Raw genomic sequence first — 27,152 nt, 5'->3', positions numbered from 1 at the left:
CTACCCGTCCGTCTGTCTGTCTTTCTACCTACCCGTCCGTCTGTCTGTCTTTCTACCTACCCGTCCGTCTGTCTGTCTTTCTACCTACCCGTCCGTCTGTCTGTCTTTCTACCTACCCGTCCGTCTGTCTGTCTTTCTACCTACCCGTCCGTCTGTCTGTCTTTCTACCTACCCGTCCGTCTGTCTGTCTCTGTCTTTCTACCTACCCGTCCGTCTGTCTGTCTCTGTCTTTCTACCTACCCGTCCGTCTGTCTGTCTCTGTCTTTCTACCTACCCGTCCGTCTGTCTGTCCCTGTCTTTCTACCTACCCGTCCGTCTGTCTGTCCCTGTCTTTCTACCTACCCGTCTGCCTACCTACCCGTCCGTCTGTCTGTCCCTGTCTTTCTACCTACCCGTCCGCCTACCTACCCGTCCGTCTGTCTGTCCGTCCGTCTGTCTCTGTCTTTCTACCTCCCCGTCCGTCTGTCTCTACCTACCTCCCCGTCCGTCTGTCTCTACCTACCTCCCCGTCCGTCTGTCTCTACCTACCTACCCGTCCGTCTGTCTCTACCTACCTACCCGTCCGTCTGTCTCTACCTACCTACCCGTCCGTCTGTCTCTACCTACCTACCCGTCCGTCTGTCTCTACCTACCTACCCGTCCGTCTGTCGCTACCTACCTACCCGTCCGTCTGTCGCTACCTACCTACCCGTCCGTCTGTCGCTACCTACCTACCCGTCCGTCTGTCGCTACCAACCTACCCGTCCGTCTGTCTCTACCTACCTACCCGTCCGTCTGTCTCTACCTACCTACCTACCCGTCCGTCCGTCTGTCTCTACCTACCTACCCGTCCGTCTGTCTCTACCTACCTACCCGTCCGTCCACCTACCCGTCCGTCCACCTACCCGTCCGTCCAGCTACCCGTCCGTCCACCTACCCGTCCGTCCAGCTACCCGTCCGTCCAGCTACCCGTCCGTCCAGCTACCCATCCGTCCACCTACCTACCTACCCGTCCGTCCACCTACCTACCTACCTACCTACCCGTCCGTCCGTCCGCCCGCCCGTCCGTCCGTCCGCCTACCCGCCTACCCGTCCGTCCTTCCGTCCGTCCGTCTGCCTACCCGTCCGTCCGTCCGTCCGTCCGCCTACCCGTCCGTCCGCCTACCCGTCCGTCCGTCCGTCCGCCCGCCTACCCGTCCGTCCGTCCGTCCGTCCGCCTGCCTACCCGTCCGTCCGTCCGCCTGCCAACCCGTCCGTCCGTCCGTCCGTCCGCCTGCCAACCCGTCCGTCCGTCCGTCCGTCCGTCCGCCTGCCTACCCGTCCGTCCGTCCGCCTGCCAACCCGTCCGTCCGTCCGTCCGTCCGCCTGCCAACCCGTCCGTCCGTCCGTCCGTCCGCCTACCCGTCCGTCCGTCCGTCCGCCTACCCGTCCGTCCGTCCGTCCGCCTACCCGTCCGTCCGTCCGCCCGCCTACCCGTCCGTCCGTCCGTCCGTCCGCCCGCCTACCCGTCCGTCCGTCCGCCCGCCTACCCGTCCGTCCGTCCGTCCGCCCGCCTACCTGTCCGTCCGTCCGCCCGCCTACCTGTCCGTCCGTCCGTCCGCCTACCTGTCCGTCCGTCCGCCCGCCTACCTGTCCGTCCGTCCGTCCGCCTACCCGTCCGTCCGTCCACCCGTCCGCCTGTCCGTCCGTCCGTCCACCTACCCGTCCGTCCGTCCGTCTACCTACCCGTCCGTCCGTCCGTCATACACAGTCTCTCCACCAAGGGGGGAACAAGTGACAGGCACATAGGCATTCATCCATCTATAGGACAGGATGAGCAGGGAGTAAAACCTGAATGAAACATCTCATACATGCCAGCTTTGACATACTCACATGTACATTAGAAAATGTATATGTTTTCTACATTTGATATATAATATATCTATTACTCTTTACTACAGAGGATTATAATCCTAATTCATAATGAAACAACAATAAGAGTTATCACAAACGTCCTCCTCTTTCAACCTGGATTGTCATCTCCCTAAACTGTACATCTATGGACAAACAGTCCACCCAGATCAGTTGGTTATTCCGGATCCATTCCAGTAGGTTGAGATGACAGAGTCCCTGCCCCAGATGTCCAACCCAGAAAACAAGTTCCGGTTACCTATGCATTCCAATAACGTTATCTAACGTTATAACAACGTTCACTGTTTGCTGGTACTGCTCTCTTCTCCTTCTAGACAAAATGTGGGAAGGGAAGTTACAAGCAGAGTGGACTGGGGTTCTTGCTCAGGTTAGGTGGTCTAAGTGATCAGTCCCCTCCTCTCCTTCATCCTCCATCAGCTCAACCACTCCAGAGGAATGCTGCGACTGGCTGGAGCACGACAAGTGGGAGGACTCACTCCGTGTGTCTTCCTCCTCTAGCTCTGCCCTCTCCACCATCTTCCTAATTCCCTGTCCCCGTGTCTCCTCCCTCCTCTTTCCCTCCCTCCTCTGCTCCCCCATTGTCCACATGCTGTCCTCTATCTCGTCCTCCTTCCCCTGCACCTCCAGGTCAAAGTCCAGCAACTCTTCCATCATCTCCTCAATCTCCGTCTCTCCGTCCATCTCCCCCTCCATCTCCGACCTCAGTTCATCCATGCTCACTGTCCTGTTGGTGTCATCCCTGTCATCGTCATCCCCCACCCTCCCCTCGGGCTCGCTGGCCTGGCTCTCACCAAACTCCAGGATGGTGGGCAGGTTGCCCTGCTTGGGGCAGCGCTTCCTCAGACTCACCAGGAAGGGCTTGGGCAGGGAGAAGATGTCCACGTTGTTGCCCAGGTCGATCCACGTGACACTGGGGAAGCTCGCCGGATCCTTCAGGCTGTCCGTCAGCTCCTTGAGGACGGCACGGGTCAGCCGGTTGCCGTTGAGGGCCAGGGTCTCCAGGCGGGGCAGGGCGGCTAGCGTGGGCAGGAGAAGGAGGAAGGCATCGTCGGTGAGCTCGGTGAAGCCCAGCTCCAGGCTGCAGATGATGGGCGCGTGGCGCTGCAGGTAGGCACACAGGCGCTCCATGTCACGCACCGTCAGGGGGATGCCCGACAGGTCCAGCGCCCCGTTAGGGGGAGGGGTCGACAGCATCACCTTAAGACTGGGGGGGAGACGTAATCAGTTACATGTCAGGATGCGTGCGTTAACCAAATTGTAGGTAAATCTGTATATCTCCAATCCAAAATATGTATGCAAATTGTATTTTTCCCTAGCATGAAACATGGCAAAGGTCCATATATCATATAGTCAATAAAACTATAAGGGTGATGCATTGAGCTTTCAATGAGAAACATCCCCCTGACAGAAGGGTATTACACAACTACCCCATTATAAGAGCCTGTGATGAGACAAGGACAGCGATGACAGACAGCAGGAGCCCCAGGCATAGCGACAGGTAGGTAGACCAATTACATTACTATCTGTAATACTGTTGTTGTCACCATTTCCTGACACTTCATGTGCTGAGGGGCAGAGAGGTGAGAAATGGGTTCACCCGCTTACATGGAAAGGTTTGCACAGAGATAATTAGAGGAGAGTTGGGGAGAGTGACAGAGAGAGATGTTTTAGTTTCTACATAATTAGCAGTCTGCCAGTCTGTGTTGCGTTTCCGTTTGCAAATCTGTCCATATGATCCACACAAACAAATGCGATGAGAGTGAACAGGGAGATTCTCTGTGGACCTCATCGAACCAAACAAGTGGGTCTACGTGTCAGAGCTAAAGTGTTCACGCGTTTTGGCATAAGCTTGTGTCTTAATACTGTGGGTGACACCCAGGTGTGGAGTGTCTTTCAATTTGGTCATTATGAGTCATAATAACATAATGATTCCAGCGATGTGAGTTCGGATGACTTCAGAGGAGATACACAATGGTCTTTTTGCCGTCAGTCAAAACACAGTAAACAACTCAGCAGCCTTGTGGTTAGAGTGTTTGCCCTGAGATTGAAAGGTTGAAAGTTCGATGCCCAGAGACAGATTGAGGGTAAGGCCCTGCGATAGACTAGCGCACTGCCCAGGGGGGTGTACTTGTACATCAAGCTGCCTCATGCTATAGAAACAGGAAATAGGCTCCCACTCCTATGAGCTGTTATGGGTTTCCCAAGGCTACTTACTTTACAACAAGCAGTAAAACGCTGATTGGAAATGAGGTAATGTTGTTTGCTCAGAACAGTATCTGTGTAGTTTGGTGTGTAGGATGTGTAAACAAACACTCTAAACCTAACAATGACCACAGAATAAAAGGAGAACTAGAAAGAAAGTGGGGATAGATACAAAGAAAGAAGCACGTCCGGATAATCCAGACCTCAGGGGGTAGAAGACAAACAAATGTTCCAAAGTGAAAATGTTAGACACGCATTCACAACACATGCTGAAAAGAAGCACAGCAGGAGTCTAGTGCTTGGCAGTGAATGAACTGAACTGAATGAAGGCCTGCTCTGCATTTTATCCCAATAAAAGGAAAAGTGAGATCAGACTTGAACGCCTTCCAGGTACAAATGAAAACAACGCAATGCATTTGAGGCACAATGAGGTCCGGACCCCAATTATTACTCAAGAACACCCCCCAAAATGTACCATAACAATAGTAAATCTCCCTCCCAATAGCTGTGTAGTGCCAGGATGTGAGCCAAAGCAGAGACTCATTTATTAGTTGGTCCAGGCATAGAATTACTAGAAGGAGACTTATCACAGAACGTTGACATGAACGTGAATGTCCATTATAATTATATGGGTCAAGCACTCTGCTCTAATCCGTCAACAACATTGAGACATGGTGCAGTCCCACATATGCTGCTAAATCATTCCAGATTTTGTTTTGTTATTAATATTAACTACTTTAAAAAAAAGTTCTCTCTAGCTAATGACTTTTTATGGGAATTGGGTCAAAGCAAACAAATGGAATTACTAGAACGGGAAAATCCTTCAGACGGTGTACATTTGATAGTACAGTCACATGGCTGACGGCCCACCCAACACGGAATGTTGACTTAAATATCCGCTCTAGTAATTCTTGGTCTATGGGTCGAAGTCAATGGTCCCTGGGTTATGACCTCATGATGAATCCCTGGCTCCCTCTCAGGATTCCCCCTGTGACTTCTCCCCTGATAGTTTTAACAAACAAATCTAAAAAGCAGAGCAGAACCTAAACAAAAACAGAGGAAACGTCATACAGGACATCAATCCCACACTTTCAGATTGGCTTCCAACCAGAATCCCACGCTTTAGACTAGACAAACGCTGAGCCCGAGTCCTGTCTCTCTCAGACACAGGAGTCAGGACCTTAGGGGCATAGATACTACATACCACATGGGGACCGATCTAGAGTAGATTGACTAACATACATTAAAGCTAAGTTACACCCATTTGATAGGCAGTTTTATGTTAAACGGATGTGTGGGGTGTGCAAAAGAACGACAGTACTATAAGTTTTCATCTTCTACTGAGTGTTATGATTAGCATGCTAACTGCTAGCTGTCATTAGCATGCAGAAAGCTAGCTGTGTTGGAACAGAGGCTATTTAAGGGGGACACCAGTGACTTGGCTGTGAGGTCATCATCATGCAATACCATCGATGCGGGTGAGACAAATATCAAGCCAAGGCCCTGCATACAAATATTCCACAAGAAATTAAACCTAAACAATACCTGTGTAATGTCCATGAGGCCACAAGAATTAGACTTTACATGATAAAAAAAAACCATCCAGAGCGACTTACAGTAATAATCGCATACATTTTCATACTGGTCCACTGTGGGAATCAAACCCACAACCCTGGTGTTGCAAGCACCCCGCTCCACCAACGTTTTACATTCACTGAGTTCCTAATGTAAAAAACATTCAACCCCAATAACAAATACATGATATCACATCCATGTGTGTTAATGATAATAACAGAGTAAATCAAAACAGTTGTATTAAACTGTTTCCTTGCAATGAAACTGGAGACAAAGTGAAAGCTTCTAAAGAATTTAGAAGTGAACATGCTTTCAGTTTTCCCTGTATTTAATGAACGACATCCAAAATGATTACATATATAAACAGACAAGCACACTTGAGGTTCAACAAGGTTGTTTGCCCTGGCCATCCCTTTTCTGATAGAGGCCTTAACCTTCTCACCTCCTAGTCACCTCTCATCTAATCACTGATGTCCCTGATATATTTTCCTTCTATCCCTGTACTGGATCTATTCCTCCCTCTCACCTCTTCTTCTCTTCTTCTATTATATTATATTCTATTCCATTTTCTCCCCCCTCTCTCTTTCTTTCTTTCTCTCATCAATTATCACCAACACAGCAGGTGTACACACAGTGGATGACAGTAGCAATTATTTTCTCGCCTCCTCTTTCCTGTGAGAGAGGTGAGAGAGAGCAGACTCTCCCCTCTTCCTCTATGTGCTCACTGTGAAAGAGGTAAGGAGAGCAAGTTGACTTTATTTATGCATTCCGATTCTCGTACCCTTCTCCAGAAGTGTCCACTTGTTCAATCCCCTACGTGCATTTAAAAGCATTGGATTGGTGCGTGAATGGCTGACGGGAGCTTGCACCATATTCCACACAAGTCCATTTGTGAATTCAGCCACAAGTCAGTGCAATGAGACACTGTTGAGTGCCCGGAAGGAAGAAGATCCTCTGAAAAGGAAGCTTGTTTCACCGTTTCCCCTCAAGGATAGACAATAGGTTTCATCTCGTCAATCAATTCATCCGCCTTGCCCTCTCTCTAATCTTGCTTCGCTCAAGTGAAGTATGTGTCGCAGTAGAAGTCTCAGTCATAACTGAATGGTCTCTGAAATCAGTTCAATGTTAAAACAATCTTTCACAATGTTACGGGGGCGTTATAGTCAAATGTCATCCAGAGCGAGAGCAATATATCATTTTACACATCGGTTACTGAACGGTTGGGGACCGTGCCTCACATGATCAACAATATCTGAATAAAAGGTTGCTTTTGCTATCATGTCCCCCATCTACAGCATATCTCTCCTTCGCAAATCCAGTGAGCACAGATGACATATTAGATATGAAAGCATAGGTCTAACGCTCCCAGCCTATCCAGAGTCTTAGGTGTGTAAAAGATAGATCTGATACTGATAGCACACATGCAAATGAGAGGAGCAGACGAGCAATGTTAGCTGGTCTGAAGAGGAAATGGGATAAATAAGGACATAGTGCCAAGCAGTTTATGTCAGAAGGGAGAAGATTGAGAGAGAGAGAGAGACATACAAATTGAGAGAATGAATATTAATGGTGCAAACTCTTTTGCATATCATAACCATTATAATGTGACCCCGTCTTTTTGCTCGCATTGTGCATACCGGTCAAATGAGAAGAGAATAGATTGAGGGAGAAAGGCAGTGAACAAGGACTAACGAATGAGGAGCGAGAGTGAAAGAGCCGTCTGAGACTTAGACACACTGAAAGCTCCTGGTGTCAGGCCAGTCCAGGTTGTTATTGATTAGTATTGTGCAAGGTTCCCAAAATGGTGGCCCGTAGGTGATTTTATTTGCCCCCCCCAACATTTCTGAGCCCCCCACCCCCTAAGAAAATAAATATAAGACATAAACGTCTGTAAAAACACCAGCAAATCTGTTTCAAGTTATTTTAATTTTGGAAATCTGTTCCAAAGTATTCCCAGGCATAATAGAGAGATACAGCATGTGATTGTATGCAAGGTTTGAAATGATTATGTTTTAGTCAAATGTTATATCTGTTGGGCTTCTTGCTGTCAATTTGCAGTAAACAAATTACTTGTAATTATGTTCCAGTCCCCTAACCATCAATCTGCTCAAGAAAGAAAAATCTAGTTGATGATCCCTGGTATGGTGACTCCACTCTGCAGATCCACTATAAAATCCCTGTCAAGTGAGCTTCATACAAATCTCTGACCCTTGGTGACACCATTGTTCAGTGACATAACGCAACCCTAGTGAGAGCAGTGCCATTGCAATATAATGAGTGTGGTATTAGGTGTCAGCTAGTAAATTGACGGCAAAGATGTCACTTTTCCCCTGTTTGTGTGTGTGTTTGTGTGTGTGTGTGTGTGTGGGTGTGTGTGTGTCACCTTGTCCTGGTCATCTGTCTCTATGGGAGACGGGCAGAGCTATGGTTGGCTCCCATTACTGCTCCATTCACTTCATTATCTCTGTCACCACATACTTCTCAGATCATTACAGCCGCCACTCATCGTTTTGTGTAGGCCTGACGTGTAGGCCACACACGCGCAAACACGCGCGCAAACACACACATGCGCTAGTTCTAATTTGACAGTTGTTTACTTGGTGGCCACCAAGCATCTGTTCTCTCTCGGCTTCCAGCGGTCATCACTGTCAGTTCACACAGTCTTGCTGCAGGGACCAGCGCTGTTCCTTTAGTTGGCTGTACAGTAGATCCTCACTCCAATGCAAAGACTGCATAAAGCCTTTAAATTCTAAAGTACGTTATCAGACAACAGCTAGTATATATTTTTATCATCTTTTCTTAAGGACATTATAGTTATTTAGCAGGCGCTCTTATCCAGAGCGACTTACAGTAGTGAATGCATACATTTTGTACTTTTGCGTACTGGTCCCCTGTGGGAATCAAACCCACAAACTTGGTGTTGCAAGCGCCATGCTCTACCAACGGAGCCTCACAGGACCTTAATTTAATCATTTTAAGGTTGGTAACGTACACGTACACGCACAACTTGTTTCTATAAATTATAGTCGTCTTTCAACATTTCATACCTTGACAATCCTAATCCATTCCAGGACAAATTCTAATTCCGTGTTTAAGGCGGAGTCAGCCACTGCCCAACTACAAAACCATCCTCAACATTCATCAAGCCTGCGGTTCAGTATCTAACTAGGGAAAGTTCACTCATTAGGTGTCCCAGTACTTTTTAATCAAGACGCACTTGAACTGGAAATGGAGTTTGGGGGCTGGCACAACTCAGTCGAGCAGTTTCCCCTGGAAGCAGCAGGAGTGTGTGTGTGTGCGTGTGTGTGTTTATGTGTACGGTGCTTGCGTGTGTGTTCATGTCTATACATGCATATGGCCATATGTGTGTGTCCATCCACACGTGTGTGTCCTTGCGTGTGTGCGGTGCGTGCTGGGGTCATGACCAATCCAGAGCTGAGGCAGAGTGTATGAGACAGCAGAGGAGGAGGAGGAGATGAGCCCTCTCCTCCAGGGCTCCTGTCTCCCATGCTAATTAGCTAGCAGCTAATGAAACCCATGGAAAAAGGCATTAAGGGCCCTGACGACTCCACCACAGAGACAGAGGCACGGAGACAAGATTCACGGAGATAAAGCTAAAGTGATCCACAGAACACATTATATGCAGACCTGGGTTCAAATACTATTTGCAATCATTTCAAATACTTTAGCTAGGCTCGCTCTGAGTTTTCCTTGCACAGTAGAGCCAATGGAATAGTCCCATTAGTCCCAAAAGCCCACCCCCTGTCACTCTAGGCAGACTAAAGCAAACAGTTAAAGTATTTGAAAGATTTGAAATAGTATTTGAGAAAAGGTCTGATTATATGCAGAGCACTCCATGTCTGTGAGTGTTAGTCAGTGAGATGGAGATATTGAAGAGGTTTCCTCTAGCTACCTCTGTAATTACCGATGGAATGGTGGCGTCAAGGAGGACCCGGCAGGCATTAACATGCACAGTGTTCCTCTACAATAGAACCCAGGCACTTACTTCAGACTACGTGACAAGACGGAGTTTTCATAACTAGCAAACCGTGTCCCAATAACCTTCTCAAATGACATACTGATGGGTGACACTGAACTGGCCTTAGTTGTCTGCGCAGCACAGCTGTGTACCCATTCCATAACGAACGACATCAGACTCGATCTGACAAACAGCAACACTGACAAATAGAACACATCTCTCCTGAAAGACAGACACACAGACACCGTTCTGAGGGAGGACGCCCACGAGGTAGGTCACAGAAACAGGGTGTTGATCACATTAGCACTGTACGTGGCTCGCAAAGTCCAGTGTGATTACCATAGAAGTATAATTACCAGAACAGTCATCATTTTAATTATATGGTAATCGCACTGGACTGTCAGAGATGTTTAAATATAATTATATTTCTATGGCCAGAGCCGTGTACAGAGCTAATGTGATTAGAACCCTGCTCTGTGGGCTACCGCGTAGGCGTAGTATTGTCCCTTCTAGGAATCCTATTTCTATGGTGATTACACCGTGGAACAATAGCAGGTGATGGGAGAGCTCAGAGCTGTAATGATAAGAAAGACTGGAGACAGAGAGCTGGGGAACATGTGGGCTGTTAATCCCTCTGCTCCCCAGTGTGTGTGTATGTGTGTGTGGCCCTGCGGGAACAGGCTCAAGCTAGAGCTCTGAGGATATAAACACATCACCGCTGGGCTCCTTGTAATAACCACCGCCAGGATCAAAGGACCCATTACATACTATATGGAAACAGTTCCACCATAACACACTTTGGAAGTTGTTACACCAGAACACACACACACACACACACACACCAACTCACACACACAGAAGCACGCCAGCATGCATGCAACAACTCACAAACCCACACAGACACTACTTCACCAGTTGCATGCGGCGCAGCAGCTGCACTGTATAGTGCACAGCCCTGAGAGCTGGAAGATCTGCAGCACTGATGGGGAGCGTGCAGCACACACACCCATCTGTAGGAGCTGTCATTCACTGACTCACTTAGCTGAGTAAATATTACTCCCGTTCATCAATGTAGTCACGGTTAGAGCAGTTAGAGCTAGGGGCAGAGTGAAGGCTGCTGGGAATAGATGATGAATGAAAAGATGAGATAAGGTCTGCGGGTTTCTGTATAGCACTTTGTGACATCGGCTGATGTAAAAAAAACAACTTTAGAAATACATTTGATTGAATTTTATTGATACACAGAATTGTTCTAGATTATATTTATATAGAAACACACACAGTCACACAGTCGGATACACATGCACGCAAAAGTAAAGGCACACACACACACACACACACACAAATAGGATGTCTTGTTTTAGTTGAGTTAGACTGGACTAGGCTAGACACACACCAGATGACGTGGCATTTTCGTGACTTCCTCCGCATCGACCAATGAGGGAGGAACTGGGAAATCAGAGAGGATGCTAGGAGAAACGATGATTCAGTCTGATCTTTCGGCCCAAGATGCCACGTCAAGCCTTTTATTTGCACAAAGTAATCCCATTCACTAACGGAAAATAGGCCTGCCCCGTGCAAGTTTGCCGTTTTTGCATGTAGGCAAAAGAGTGCGCCAGCCAGTCCACTGATCCAGAATTACATTAGGAAATGAGACACAGATTTGAGAAACTTCCGTACAATGATCATAGCTTCTTCTGTGTGTGTATGCTGCCTTTGACCAAACTTTCTCTCTAGCTCTATTGACCCCCCCCACACACACAACGTGTCCCCCGTCTCCTCACCATGCCAGCGGCTTCCTCTTCAGTATGCCCTGCCGTCTCCACTGTGAGTGTGGGCTCAGGTGATAGGTCAGCTGGCGACATACCTTCTCCATGGCACCCAGAGAATCCTCCCCCTGACAGAGACAGAGAGAGAGAGAGAGAGAGACAGAGAGACAGAGACAGAGAGACAGAGAGAGAGAGAGAGAGACAGAGAGAGAGAGACAGAGAGAGAGAGAGAGAGAGAGAGAGAGAGAGAGAGAGAGAAAAAGGGAAAGAGAGAAAAACAGACAGAGTAGGTTAACATTGGCTGACAGGGGACCAGCGGAGATGAGTCGTAGCAAACAAACACATCTTCCTTCGTCTGTGGTGACAGGAGAGGAGCTGAGGAACTAAACACTCTCTCTCCCTCTCCCACTCCTTGCTGGGGAGGGAATGCACTTCCATATTAAAACAGACAGAGTAGGTTAACATTGGCTAACATAAATTCATATTGTGAGTCAAGGTGCTACACTGTGGTCCTCTATGCACCTGTTTCAATCTTCAGAAACACTAAGTATTGACGGCAGGTTTTCACAACGACAACACCAGTAAACACACCCCACTAACATACTGTATATAGTGACATATCAAACAGCGGCTCAGAAAAGACATTTACGGAGAACACGGAATGCTCTTACCATGGCCGTCAGAAGAAAAAAGTGAAGGGTGGCACAGGTCTGGAAAGATATTAATACAGTACATTATTGTCTGTGACACCATATCGACGCCCTATTGGTTAATCTGCTATTCTACACCTGGATCATCGTCCCCAGAAGGCCAGTTGGTGCTCTTGGTGGTAAGATCACTAGAAATGAAATAGAAGCCATTATATCAGGCCACTTGGGTTTGTTATTCAGGGAGAGAGATAATTAATAGTCTCCGGTTCAGACTGGTAAGCGGTTCAATGGTCTGCTCTGCTGTTCCCAGTGTGTGTGTGTGTGTGTGTGTGTGTTGTTCCCAGATCCCTGGCTGTGTCCTCTGGAGGTAAGACATATTACATTATCGATACTGATGTCTCCACTTTCTCCTCCACTCATTCAGCGCGCCCTACTGGCATGGTTACTATAACATAAAACCTGCATGGTTACTATAACATAAAACCTGCATGGTTTCTATAACATAAAACCTGCATGGTTACTATAACATAAAACCTGCATGGTTACTATAACATAAAACCTGCATGGTTACTATAACATAAAACCTGCATGGTTACTATAACATAAAACCTGCATGGTTACTATAACATAAAACCTGCATTACTATAACATAAAACCTGCATGGTTACTATAACATAAAACCTGCATGGTTACTATAACATAAAACCTGCATGGTTACTATAACATAAAACCTGCATGGTTACTATAACATAAAACCTGCATGGTTACTATAACATAAAACCTGCATGGTTACTATAACATAAAACCTGCATGGTTTCTATAACATAAAACCTGCATGGTTTCTATAACATAAAACCTGCATGGTTACTATAACATAAAACCTGCATGGTTACTATAACATAAAACCTGCATGGTTACTATAACATAAAACCTGCATGGTTACTATAACATAAAACCTGCATGGTTACTATAACATAAAACCTGCATGGTTACTATAACATAAAACCTGCATGTGTACCGCCAAACACGTATCTTGTGGATTGTGTGTGTGGATGCCAATAACACAGCAACATACAGGATTTTATAGCTCTTTTCTTTAAAAAAGATGCTTATTTAACTGCAATTTCCTTTGAGCAGATGTGGTCACACCAGTGCTAGCTGTAACAATATTGTTAAACATTTGAATAAAATATGAGATATTTACAGTAATTCGTTATTAGCCGTTCCAAGTATGAATCTATATTAATTTGGCGGTGTAATAAACCTGTTCATGGTGTGGAAAGTGTGGAATTAAAAGCCTCTCTCTGTCTGAACAGTAGTTTGTGGGAGTAGGGGGAACAGGAACATGGAGGTGGGCGGGGTGGTATCGACCAGTCTGTTAGTGACCATCAATACTCTGCACTGGAGCTAACTCTCTGCGTCCCAAATGGCAACCTATTCCCTACACAGTGCACTACCATAAGGCTCTGGTCAAACGTAGTGCACTATGTAGGGAATAGGGTGCCATTTGGGATGTGTCCCCTCTCCACTGTTCTGATACAGGCAGCAGACTAGCAGCATATGCTGGGCTACTGAGGGATTCCTCTCCATGCTGTGTCCACAGGCCTACATATGTCTACAACAACCAGCAGACTCTGTCTCAGACAGCCAGACAGACACGTGTACAGGATTACACTGTACTGTGGAAAGATCCTGTTCTGGTAGCAGGGTAGGCAGTTATACTTTTACTCGGAGCCATCTATTTACATATATATGGGGCTCTGGTTTTCCTTCAATAGTCTAGTTATCTATCAACTGTACAGTACTGTATCAAAAGGAAAAATCACACACACACATACCTTGAGATGCAATCTGTACTGTAAACCTCTCTCAAGTGCTGTTCTATTTGGCTTCCTGACCTTTACAACAAACACGACAAGGACAATGAATTCAATAGCTACCAACTCCCCGCTGTCTCCTCTCCTAAGACCCAATCAAAACTAGCTCAAAGGAAGTGCAGTACGGTCAGCGTGATATGGCTGGCTGTGTGTCGTCACGGGTAGAGCAGAGCTAAGGGCTCAAAGAGTCTGAATACACTATGTATGTATGTATGTATGTATGTATACACACACACACACACACACACACACTGCATTCTGAAAGTATTCAGACCCCTTCCCTTTTTCCACATTTTGTTACGTTACAGACTTATTCTAAAATTGATTGAATTGTTTTTTCCCCCTCATCCATCTACACACAATACCCCATAATGACAAAGCAAAAACAGTTTTTTAGAATTTTTGGTAAATGTATTAAAATTGTTAAACTGAAATATGACATTTACATAAGTATTCAGACCCTTTACTCAGTACTTTGTTGAAGCAGTATTGGCAGCGATTACAGCCTCGAGTCTTCTTGGGTATGACGCTACAAGCTTGGCATATTGTATTTGGGGAGTTTCTCCCATTCTTCTCTGCAGATCCTCTCAAGCTCTGTCAGGTTGGACGGGGAGCGTTGGATGGTGCCAGGGAATTGAACCCTGGTCTTCAGTGGGGAGAGGGGTGACCTGTCTAAGTCAGCTGCGTTAACACCAGTCCAAGGGCCCTGCACGGCTTGCAATCATTTTTATTAAATATATGTTGGTTTAGATTTTTTTTAAATAAATAAATTCAATTCACCCCAGAATAATTTCTTACAATGTGGCTGTGTGGTTGAGTGGGTAAAACGTAAACTAAAAGTACCATCGTACTGCCCCTCCTGATTCTAATCTGTCAAAATAAATCATAAAATAATAAAGTTAAAAAGAATATTCTCCATAGGCCCTTATCAATCAATCAATATTTAGGATATAAACCATTTGAATTTGTAAACCATTGATTGTATGAAAAACAACGTTTTGGTGTTTTGATGCTGCCTTTTACACGCACTGAAACCCCAAAAAGTGTGTTCACAACACTTCCTTAAAAACACCAATATTGAGGTTGAAGAGCCACTTTGGGCGTTTCAGAGTACTACATTTCTGTTTAAAAACTATTTTTGTGTAAGGAAACACTTATATTGGGATTACATTCAAACACACTCCAAACACCAGATCTCAGCTAACCTGCACTACATTTCATGGTTTCACTACACAATCATGGTGTTTTGAGACCTATTTTTACCGTGTACACTAAGACACTCTCTCCCTCCCTCCCTCCTTCTCACCTACTCCCTCTCCTTTTTCCTGCCTTCCGTGCTCGCTTGCTTTTCCTCTCTCTCCCTCTCCACGACATCAACACATAAATCTGTTTCTCTCATCAGCACCCAGAAACAAAATAGTCTCTCCGTGACGCAGGTGGACTAGTAGTTTACCCATGGTGTTATGCGTTGTCATGGTGTTATCAATAACATCCTTCTGTCGCTCATCCTTTCGGGTTACCACAAAGCCTAACTGTGTGAAACACTGCGCACAAGCAGTTCCCTCACAGGAAAAAATACAGTTATTTGAATTAAATGAAATACGTTAAATTGTTACAGGGCTGAAAATGGCAGTAGACTGGGAAAGAAAAAGAGCAGTCGAAAATAAACACCTGGGTTCACAATCTGCCAAGCTATTTTTTTTTTAAAGAACGGGTTCAAATTGTGGCCAAGCAGAGAAGTAACAGGAGGAATGTGGGCTGAATCGGTCTTTCAGAGACATTCCCTATAAGTTTTAAGTTTAAAGTTGTATTGTCACGTGAACAAGTACAGTGAAATACCTTTCTTGCAAATGCATTCCCAACAATGCAGTAATCAATATCAGTAGTACTATTAAAAAAAATTAAACTACTGGTTACTACACAAATATAGATGTTTACTGTCTGTGTCTGTGTGTGTGTGTGTGTGTGTGTGTGTGTGTGTGTGTGTGGTAATAATGTGCTGGACTCGCTCCATTGAGAGCAGCAGCACTGAGGCTGCCAGTATTTTCAGAGTGTGACTCATATAGGAGAACAAGGCACTGCTGGTCTGTCTGTCTGTCGTTCCCCCTGCCGTCCGTCTCTCCCCTCCGTCTCTCCCCTCCGTCTCTCCCCTCCGTCTCTCCCCTCCGTCTCTTGCTATCCCTCTCCCTGCAAGACATGCGTCTCTCCTTCCATAATGACTAGAGAATCTCAGTCTCTTTCCTAGTCGCCACATCCATCTACCCACCGCTAACACTTTTCATCATCTCACTCGGTGAGCAAGACAGAATCACGCCTGTTAGAAAAAGCAAAGGATTAGGCATGGGTGTAATCAAAAGGTCTAATCCTTTATCCATCCTAACTATCTCAATCTAATTGTACATCTATTTAACTAAAACAGATAGAAATCCTTATGAGAGTAGGTCATTTTAATCCTTCTGGGCATGATGATGTTTTTCTAAAAATGCAGAGATTTTATTCATGCCGTGAGGGGTCTTAAGCCAAATCTAATGAATTCTCGGACTTGGGTTGTTAATGAGTGGAAGACTCGCTGAGGAACTGGTGGATGAGAAAGAGAGCATGACCTTCCTCACATCCCTATGGGCATTAATGTGAGTGCATTTCCATTTCAACTACAGCATCCCACCAGCCGATCATCAATACACTGTACTGTAGAGAGAATGACCTCAACCCAGAGTTCTGATAGTCATTAATGTCCTTCCCTCCACTCCCCTGGCTCAAATTGATGCTTGGGTGGTATCTCTCTGTTGCTCTCTCTCTCTCACACACACCGAGGTACACACAAATCCACTCACCATTACATACACAAACACACTCAGAGCACATCTATAACCTAATTTCCGGCCCAAAGACAGGAGGAAAAGAGATGGCCTCATTGCGCTAGCACGCTGAATAAAATACGTCTGAGAGGTAATGTTGTGATGGGGGTGCGTATCTGTGAGGAGCATGTTATAATGGATTAATAACAAATTGCGTTTAAATGCATTTTTTTACTAGGCCTCAATGCACTTTACATTTAACTCATCCCATCCAACAACCACAAATAGCAGCCACCTGTACACGTATTTTGTGTGTGTGTGTGTGTGTGTGTGTGTGTGTGTGTGTGTATGTGCGTGTGTGCATGGAGTGTTCGGTGTCCTACCGGGCCTGTCTTGGGGGGGCACTGGATGTATCTGGCCAGGCTGATGACGAGGTCGTGGGTGATGGGGTCCACCAGGTTCCTGAAGCTGGCGTAACGGTACAGCACGTCATCCAGAGATGTGGACTCCATCCCCAAGTCCTACAGAGACAGAGAGAGAGAGAGAGAGAGAGAGAGAGAGAGAGAGACAGAGACAGAGAGAGACAGAGAGAGAGAGAGAGAGAGAGAGATGTAGAACTGTGTTACATGATTAGAGCCAGCGGTTTTCATGAACCGTGTGACCAGCCCAGGAAAAACTTTAACTCGCCAATAACTCAAGGCCCTGGGTTTTTCTGGGTTATACCACGTTGTCAAGACAACCTCTGGGCCCTACAAAATACACAGAATTCACCTCTGACCCGATATATCAATATTACATTAGTTTATGTGACTGACTGACATACAGGAAACTAGCACACATCCTTATTGACTTGCACTCGGAGGTGGGATTAGCAAAAGTGCAAACACTCACAAATGCACCACTGGTAAAGCAAACTTAACACTGAAACCTGCTGGTCCAGTAGCATTGACTCAAACACTAACAGATAGTAGACTTCAGCACCAGGAAAGGGAGAGTCCTTTCCGCATGTCAGCAGCCCGACCGTCAAAATGAACACGACTTTTCCTTCAGGCACGGGAAGTCTTTGTCAATTCATGCAAAGACCTTGGATTTGCTTACACTCCCTAACGTAGAAACCTGTGGGGAAATAGTGTATTTATCTGAAGCTCAATCCATGGCAGACTATGGATTGTTTTTTTTGTCTTTGCAGCTATTCTGAGGTTAGCTACTGGGTCTGCAAACGTTCTCTCTCTCTCTCTCTCTCAGCTCCCCATTGTGCTGTGTGTCTGAATGAGAATCAGAGCCTTGACACAGGTCACGAACACCCCTCACCTGCATTGTCCTCTGTGAGAGACCAACCACTTCAGAAGAGACAACTCAAGTCGCTACTACACATGTGCTTCACTTCCAGGAATATCAACAGGTGGATCACAGCAGTTTCAATACATACACAACACTGAGTCTTTTTTTGCTTTCTTTGCTTTTTACCCTAGCATCATGAGTAACGTTAGAACTGTGTGGCGTGCGGCCATTTGAGGGGGTGTGTGCGTGTGTATGCATCCATGACAGCTGGATGAGTCACAGGACATGAGGGAGGCAATTCTCCCAGTGCCCGCCGAGCGAAGCGATAAGAAATCAAGCAGCTATGCAAATAGATAACCCCTAAATGGAAATGCATCTGCCATCTCTGGGTGTTATCTTCGGCACAGCACAGCAGGTTTAGGTACCTGCAGTTACAGATTGGCCACAAATTGGTGAGGGGAGAGGGGTGGAAGTGGGTCGATGGGGGCAGTCTGTTGCTCTAGCCAATGTAAAAACAACACGGCAAAGGCAGAATGAGACTTTGAGGTGGAGAGAGAGAAAGGACGGAAAGAAAAAGGACATTTGAGCAGCAATTCCCTCTAGTAAAGAAAAGGCCATGCATTTTTCTTATGTCAATAGTCCGGTATTAAAAATTAATGGCTATGACAACTAAAGCCGCAAATTTATTCGAACTGCAAGGTGGTGGCGGTGGTGGTGGCGTGAGAGGGAGGGTTAGTGGGGGAAGTGAGGACAATAAATTGTCTTTCATTAGAGTATTCCTCCCACATCAATATTAGCCACATTCATCATCAAAGCAGTGGACTCCCTGTAAAAACCCTGCAAACGGACTGAGGAGGAGAAATAGAAATGAAGAGTTTTTCCCGGTACATTAGGTGTTAACAGAGCTGCCCCTTCATTAATCAATTCCAATTTAATGGGAAATTCCATGGTATCCGGGCAACAACGGGGTGCACCTGGTTGCCAGTGAACTGAGATGCTTCTCAGTCTCTCCATCTTTTTTGAAGAACAGGCACTCTCTTTTTTCTCTCCCTATCTAAGTCTCCCTCTCTCTACATCTCTCTCTCTCTTTCGGTCTTCTACCCCCAAATTAACTGGAAAGACAAACAGTAACAGCATCAGAATCAACAGTTTAGTTTCTAATCAACCTGTTGCGGTGTGGACTGAGGGCATGGTGATTATACTATATTACACAACGGGTGGGTCTAATCCTGGATGCTGATTGGATAAAACCGTATTCCAGCCAGTGTCTATTCCAAGCTATGATGTTGAAATGCCTATTTACTCTGTTCCATCTCACTACGCAATCCACTGTCTCATTAGCCCAGCCATACAATTTATAAACTTTATCGCCACTATAACATTTTTACATTTACATTTTAGTCATTTAGCAGACGCTCTGGATAAGAGCGACTTACAGTAGTGAATGCATACATTTCATACATATTTTTCCCATACTGGTCCCCCGTGGGAATCGAACCCACAACCCTGGCGTTGGAAACACTATGCTCTACCAACTGAGCCACACGGGACCTATAAAAAGCATCTAGAAATTATCTCCCATTTCTTTTAGATTAGCATTTGGTTTTCAACTACAGAGATTTGTATAAACCTTGCTGTCTGTCTCTCCGACGTTTGCAACATTGTTTCAATATTAAAATGTTATCTCTAGCTGTCCCATAGTAATGAACGTGTCGGGAGTCATGACGAGGCAGGCAGGCAGCTTTTCTCATGTTGTTGTAAATGACCATCTGTCATCTAAGTTGACCTAATATCCATTTTAATGGATATATACAAAGGAATGTCAATAGAAAACAGGTCAAACTAAATGAAACGCAGCTACTTCGCAGTCTTTCCAGCATCAGTTTGAAGTGATTGTGTTAGCTGTGTTGTTGGCTAGCTCCTCTGAACAAGTGCCCTGACGAGAGAGCGCATTTTCTAAGCCAGGCGAAATCGCGCATCATCAGCTCATTGTTATGGATGTATCCAAATAAATGTCACTAGAAAACAGCTTAAACAAACGCAAATGCAGATACTTCGCTGTTATTCTGGCTACACTGTTTGACATGACAGTAAGTTAACTGTAGATGGCTAGCTAGCGAGCAAGGGATAAGAACATTTAGATTAAACTACTGGGTCGCGTCTGTGGCAACCGAACCGATAGACAAACGACCAGCTGGCTTGGGTAGCAACCCTAGATTTGTTTCGGGACTATATCTTGTGGAAGGATGAAATAGTATGAATACATTTATCAAAATATGTTTTTTTTATGAAAATATGCCAATCATGATTTGAATATGTTGGTAACCCGTTGTATAAAAGTGATAGGGCATTATCATGTAAGTGTAGCTGGTGTATTTTGAAACTGAGGGCCACACCCTTATAAAAAAAGGTGCTATCTAGTACCTAAAAGGCTTTTTCGGCTGTCCCCATAGGAGAACCCTTTTTGGTTCCAGGTAGAACCCTTTTCACCCTAAAGAGTCCTACCTGGAACTAAAAAGGGTTCTCCTATGGAGACAGGCGTTTTGGAACACTTTTTTCTACGAGTGCAGAGCCAGAGCTAGAAGATTGATAATGACATGATAATACACTGTGTGTCCCTCCATGGCTTCATCTCAGCCTGGACCTATATTTACAAAGTGTCTGAGTAAGTGTGCTGATCTAGGATCAGGTTTCCCGTCCTTATAATCTAATTCAGTCTGGTCGACAATACAAAACTGATCCTAAATCAGCATTGCTACTATGAGACGCTTTGTAAACAGAGGCTCTGATCTCTGAACAACAACCAGCAGGGATTTTTTTATTTTTATTGAAGCATAGTGAAGTTCTCATGCTGAGACCACAGTGTCTTTCACAGAGGAGCCCTGCATGAACACATCAACAAACATCAATTACACTATACATATCTATATACACAATTACATAGAAAGCAAACACAAAACACGCAAAGCAAAACACAATCATATGAAACAAGCACATTGTTAAGATTGAAACAAACACATTGTCCCTCTAACATCTGCCTGAATTGCACCAACTTCAAGGAATTCTGGGGATCATTCCACATAAGGCGTAAAAAAAACTCAAAGCAGATTAACTCGGTGGAGATGAAGGGAGTCCGTGTCTGGTCATTTAAACGTCTGAAGGTTAACAATGAGGTAAGGTATGGTGGAAGTTTATTCAAGAGGCAAAAAGAGCGCCATGCATCGATCTACGAGACTTCAAGGAGCACACATTCTGATACATAATGAAATGATGTGTACTGAACCTATTGCCCGTAATAAAGCGCAATGCGCTATGATAAACTGCATTCAATGGCTTCAAAAGAGCGGCAGATGCATTCATATAGGCAATATCGCCAAAGTCATATAGATGACATCACCACAGTCAATAACCAGAATGAATGTTGACTGAATCAGTTGTTTTCTGATATTTAATGAAAGACAAGACCTGTTCCTAAAGAAGTAGCCTATTTTAATTTCTAACTCATAAACATGCTTTTTGAAAGAAAGCTTTTTGTCAATCCAGATGCTGAGATATTTGTAAGCGGGGGAAACGATCAATGAGCGCACCAAAAATGCTTAATGGGTGTGGATTGTCTGACCTCACCAGTTTGATCCACAGGTTAACCCTAAAGCCTTACATTTACACAGCTGGTGCCTTCAACCTGGAACCTCCATCTTCTGAGATAGGATAACACATGGGCTGATTGGTACATAGCCTCTATTTCCAGGCTTCTATTTTGGCAAAGCTCGAAATGTTTACAGGGAAGGCAACAATATGACAGCTACGTGAGACTAATTTGATCGTGTCAAATTATACCTAGTGTTTGAAGTAATGAAAATCAATTGCCCTTGAGGGTGATATCAACAAAAGGAGTGAACCAATCGATGAAATCCTGTCCGATATTCAATATAAAGTGTAAAAGGTCTGGGCCTTAACCACATCGCGAAGTTGGATGCATAGTGAAGTTCTCTTTCTTAACTATGTCTGGAGATAAATGTTATGAGGTAAAAGCACCTTAGTAGGAGAAGCTCTTCTTCCAAATTCTCTCTCTCTCTCTCTCTCTCTCTCTCTCTCTCTCTCTCTCTCTCTCTCTCTCTCTCTCTCTCTCTCTCTCTCTCTCTCTCTCTCTCTCTCTCTCTCTCTCTCTCTCTCTCTCTCTCTCTCTCTCTCTCTCTCTCTCTCTCTCTCTCTCTCTCTCTCTCTCTCTCTCTCTCTCTCTCTCTCTCTCTCTCTCTCTCTCTCTCTCTCTCTCTCTCTCTCTCTCTCTCTCTCTCTCTCTCTCTCTCTCTCTCTCTCTCTCTCTCTCTCTCTCTCTCTCTCTCTCTCTCTCTCTCCTTTCCACTACTTTTCCCACATTTTTTGTGCACTCGACATAGCCTATTCCCCCTCAGAAAACTAAAAAGATTTGGCATGGGTCCTGATATTCTCAAAAGGTTCTACAGCTGCAACATCGAGAGCATCCTGACTGGTTGCATCACTGCCTGGTACGGCAATTGCTCAGCCTCCGACCGCAAGGCACTACAGAGGGTAGTGCGTACGGCCCAGTACATCACTGGGGCAAAGATGCCTGTCATCCAGGACCTCTACACCAGGCGGTGTCAGAGGAAGGCCCTAGAAATTGTCAACGACCCCAGCCACCCCAGTCACAGACTGTTCTCTCTACTACCGCATGGCAAGCGGTACCGGAGTGCCAAGTCTAGGACAAAAAGGCTACTCAACAGTTTTTACCCCCAAGCCATAAGACTATTGAACAGGTAATCAAATGGCTACCCGGACTATCTGCATTGTGTGCCCCCCCTCCCCTCTTTTTACGCTGCTGCTACTCTCTGTTTATCATATATGCATAGTCACTTTAACTATAAATTCATGTGCATACTACCTCAAATTGCCCGACCAACCAGTGCTCCCGCACATTGGCTAACCGTGCTATCTGCATTGTGTCCCGCCACCCACCACTCACCAACCCCTCTTTTTACGCTACTCTCTGTTCATCATATTTGCATAGTCACTTTAACCATATCTGCATGTACATACTACCTCAATCAGCCTGACTAACCAGTGTCTGTATGTAGCCTCGCTACTGTTATTTTTCACTGTTGTTTTTATTTCTTTACTTACCCATTGTTCACCTAATACCTTTTTTTCGCACTATTGGTTAAGTAAGCATTTCATTGTTAGGTCTACACCTGTTGTATTCGGCACACGTGACAAATAAACTTGGATTTGATTTTCTCCACTCCCTCATTTCATACTCTCTCTCCCCCCTTTCTCCCTCCTCTCTCCCTCCTTTCCTCCTCTCTCCCTCCTTTCCTCCTCTCTCTCTCCTTTCCTCCTCTCTCTCTCTCTCTCTCCCTACTTTCCTACCTCTACTTTCCTCTCTCTCTCTCCATCCTCCCACAGGCCGATCGAGCCTGGCTGAATGGCATCACAGTGGGGCCATAAAGTGTGCCACTCCTCTAATTGCATCAGCAGCGAAGGCGAGCCGAGCCTCTGGGCATCTGTTTCAGCAACATGACACAGCCCAGGATGAGTTATGCTCCTCACAAAAACCATTGACAGAGGGGCAAAGGAGGTGCGGGGCTGGAGGCACACGGGAGAGTTGCAGGATGCATCTCATCGGCTTGTTATGGTATCACTACAAGAGCAGATACTGTTGATAGCTGTTGGTGTAAATGACTGTCATCTAAGTTGACCTAATAACCTTAGGTCATTTGACTGTATTCCAATGCTGGGTCATATTCATCAGGGCACAACCGAAGCAAAACATTTCATAACATTGTTCAACGGAAAACGACCGTTTCATATTGGCCAAGTTCAGGTAGCACCTCCCCGTTTCTTTCGTGTCTAGTGAACACGACCCTGGTGTGACATAGAATGGAGGTGTAGTTTGAGTTGGTCTTCCTTAGTATCCACGTCCTCGCCTCACTCAGACAGACAGTCCCTCTAGTTATGCACGTCCCTTAAAGTGAGGTGTGCACACGGTGTCAGCGTGTCCGTGGTAGAGCTAATCACGACTTAACTGAGAGAAAGCACATCCAGCTTTCTAACGATCACACCTCTCTACCTGTATCAGTCCATCTGTCTGCCCTCCTCTGTCCTCTGTAGCTCACCTCCCATCTGTGTATCCCTGGCCTAGTGAAGGACTTTATCAGAGTTGATGTAAGCTAGACTCAGACTAGGATTTGCAGTGAATTGACATGGGATTTGGGGTTATAGTAGATGAAACACACACGTGCATGCACACACACACAGGCAAATACACACACAGGGAAATACACACACATGAACACACGAGCCCAAAGGTGCATAAACACACAGGCGCACACACCGCACCCACATACAAACACACACACACACACACACACACACACAGGAACACACACAGGCACACAGTCAAGGACATACCATAAACACACGTGCGCACACACTTACATATAAACACACACACCTGCCGGAGTGTCTGCAGCATCTCTGTGGCCTTGTCCTGTTTGCCTTGCTTGGCCATCAGCATCATCTCCTGGATCATGCCTATCCGGCGCTGGTAGGGCGGAGGGGTCCCTCCACGACTCAGCCGGTCCCCTGACCTCAACATGAAGGAGGTGAAGATGTCACCCCTCTCCTTGGTAGGGGTTCGTTTCCACCCGTGCTGTGGGCTGGGCCCAGCCTCTTGGCCCCCAACACCTTTGGTCTGTTTGGTGCCCATGTTTGGATGTTAGAATCTGCTGTAAGAAATGACTTGCTCCCCCAGGCAGTCATGCAAGGCTGACTTGCATAAAAATATTTGTTTTTGCACTAAACATTAACCCCCCCCATAAAGGGCTTAAAGTGGATAGGACCTCTGGGTTCCTTCCCCACCTGACTCTTTGGACAACACACCTGTCCCCTCGTGAATGGTACACTGTCCAGCTGTTAGAGTGCAATACCAGTAGGGGAAACAACATCCAACACATTAATTCCGATTTTAATACAATGTTTAACTCACATAATAAGCTTGAGCGAATTGGCTGCGACACGTGCCTTACTATAAACACAAACAGAGAAACACTTAACCCCATAGGCCTACACTATTCAACCCGGGACACACAACCCAAAACTTTTGTTCTGCAATTCACGGAACATTGTCTATAAATAATTAAATGTTTTCCACAGAATTTTGTTAGGATACAAATGTCAGAGCTATGTGAAATATGATCAGCTCTCACTGCGCAGAGTCCTTTAGCAAACGACGAAACAAATACTGCAAAAAAGCCTCGGGAAAAGCCGTCTTCTAGACCACGAAATAATTTTAACGAATTCACTGTTATAACAATCGGCTGGTAAAAGCCCCTCAAGTCGGGAAGAGCTCGGAGGATGCTTCCCGCAGCATGGCCGCAAATACGTGGAGCAGCAGTCCCGCAGATCGCCAGGAAACTCCGATCGGATGCACTCGCTCACAGTGCTATCCTGGAGACGACTTAATTTCTGTCCTTCACATATAAACGGCTATCCTCTGAAGGGCCGCTCCTAAATTGATGTGATTGTCAGTGTCACGAGTGTCTCCTCTCCTCCCGTCCACATTGGAATCCTCTTCCCTTTTAATCAATAATTCCACGTATCCTGCGTCTGTGCAGAAAATGAAAAGGAAGCTAAACGAATGTGGTGGTGGCGATGAAGACAGGGCATCTTTATCTGCTCCGTTTGTTTATACACCTCTGCCTCTCCAAATAATTCACGTTATGTCAACCTTTTCCTTTGCAAGAAATCGGATTCGTTGGTCCTATATTCTATGATTCGTTCTTCGAGGCATGTCCTGTTAGAACGGCCTCGGCAGTAGTCTAGGGTAGAGTCCGGGACCTGGTCGAGGGTGTCTCTTGTCTGGACTGAATTATAGGCTGCGCACTGTCGAAGGAGCGGACCAGAGCAGGCGCCGTGAGTACAGTGCGTGTGAGCGCTTCTCTCCTCAAGTCCTGGCACTGAGGGATGGGTTGGGCAGGCTGCTCCCCACTACAAAGACGTCCTGCCAAGAGGATATTGCAGCTATAGCTAGGCCAACATCCATATCTTTTCCTTTTCTTCTGAACGGTGTCTGGGGATGGGGTGGGCTAATGTAGAGGTACTCTAGTGCCTACAATAACCTATAATAATGAATAACACAGTACTATGACATGGAAATACTTAAACAACATTATGACCTTGGCTTGTACATTAAGCACATTGCAAAGACGACTTCAGAGACTTTTACTCTCGTAATTGCAGACTTTCAAATGACAAATTTGCAGCTTCGGTCTGTTTCCATGAAGTGCAAATCATTGTATTGCGTTATATTGACCTCTGGTGTTGGCTGCGTGGAATTACATATTTATTTTAGGGCCATAGTATTGTTTTATAGAATTATAGTGTAGTATGAAACTATAGAATAGTATAGTAATTTCTCTAAATATGTAAGTAGCCTATTTCTCAGATTTAAAATGAATAGAAATCCCTGCAGCTGATAGATTTGAAATGGGAGTCAAAATTATATTCAGTACGCCATCAAATAACATTTCATGTTCAATAATAAAAAAGGACCTCACAAATCATATGATTTCAAGATGCGCAAGAACCAAATCACAGCTCAGATACAACAGGAAAGATGGGGGCATGTTTGTATGGGTTTTGGTCTAGCAGTGTGCCCTTTGATCATAACTGTTCAGCATAATCTTATATTTACCATTTGTATACTCTAACCTTCCCTCGGAAGGAACTACACTTATAGCAACAGTATATGCTATGTCAGCTGAGCTAGGGGCCCTACTCAAATGCATTAGAAACTATTAAATTCATTTGTCGGCTCATGATGGCTTCAAAAACTCAAATCTGAGTGATTGCCTGTGGTTACCATGGAACTGGTTCTTTCAGTTATGAGGCTTCTAGATGACCAGCAAGACCAGGAGGGGGAGGGGGTGTCCTTTTATGCTGAGTGCGCACAGATCCATTTCTCAGCTGCAGCATCAGCCAAAATGCCCCACTCTCCTGCAAGGATAGACCATCCTTTCCCAAACTCGGTCCAAGGAGTGCACATTTTGGTTTTTGCCTTCACACTACACGGCTGATTCAAATTCTCAAAGCTTGATGATCCATTGAATCCGACT

At 45.5% G+C, this 27,152-nt stretch overlaps 1 protein-coding gene across 1 annotated transcript; it reads right to left on the bottom strand.

The window, feature by feature from the left end:
- Positions 1-1,600: 1,600 nt before the first annotated feature.
- On the bottom strand, positions 1,601-27,013 carry LOC106580782 (leucine-rich repeat-containing protein 75A). Its single transcript, XM_045703595.1, has 4 exons — positions 24,491-27,013; positions 17,124-17,261; positions 11,431-11,543; positions 1,601-3,094 (listed from the first exon to the last, which is right to left on the bottom strand). The coding sequence occupies exons 1-4, from the start codon at positions 24,743-24,745 to the stop codon at positions 2,254-2,256; spliced, it is 1,347 nt and encodes a 448-aa protein (XP_045559551.1). The 5' UTR covers positions 24,746-27,013; the 3' UTR covers positions 1,601-2,253.
- Between the last annotated feature and the right edge of the window lie 139 nt (positions 27,014-27,152).

This window comes from Salmo salar, chromosome ssa20 (genome assembly GCF_905237065.1).
Source record: "Salmo salar chromosome ssa20, Ssal_v3.1, whole genome shotgun sequence".
NCBI classification, from domain to species: domain Eukaryota; kingdom Metazoa; phylum Chordata; class Actinopteri; order Salmoniformes; family Salmonidae; genus Salmo; species Salmo salar.
This window is presented reverse-complemented; position numbering and strand designations above follow the sequence as displayed.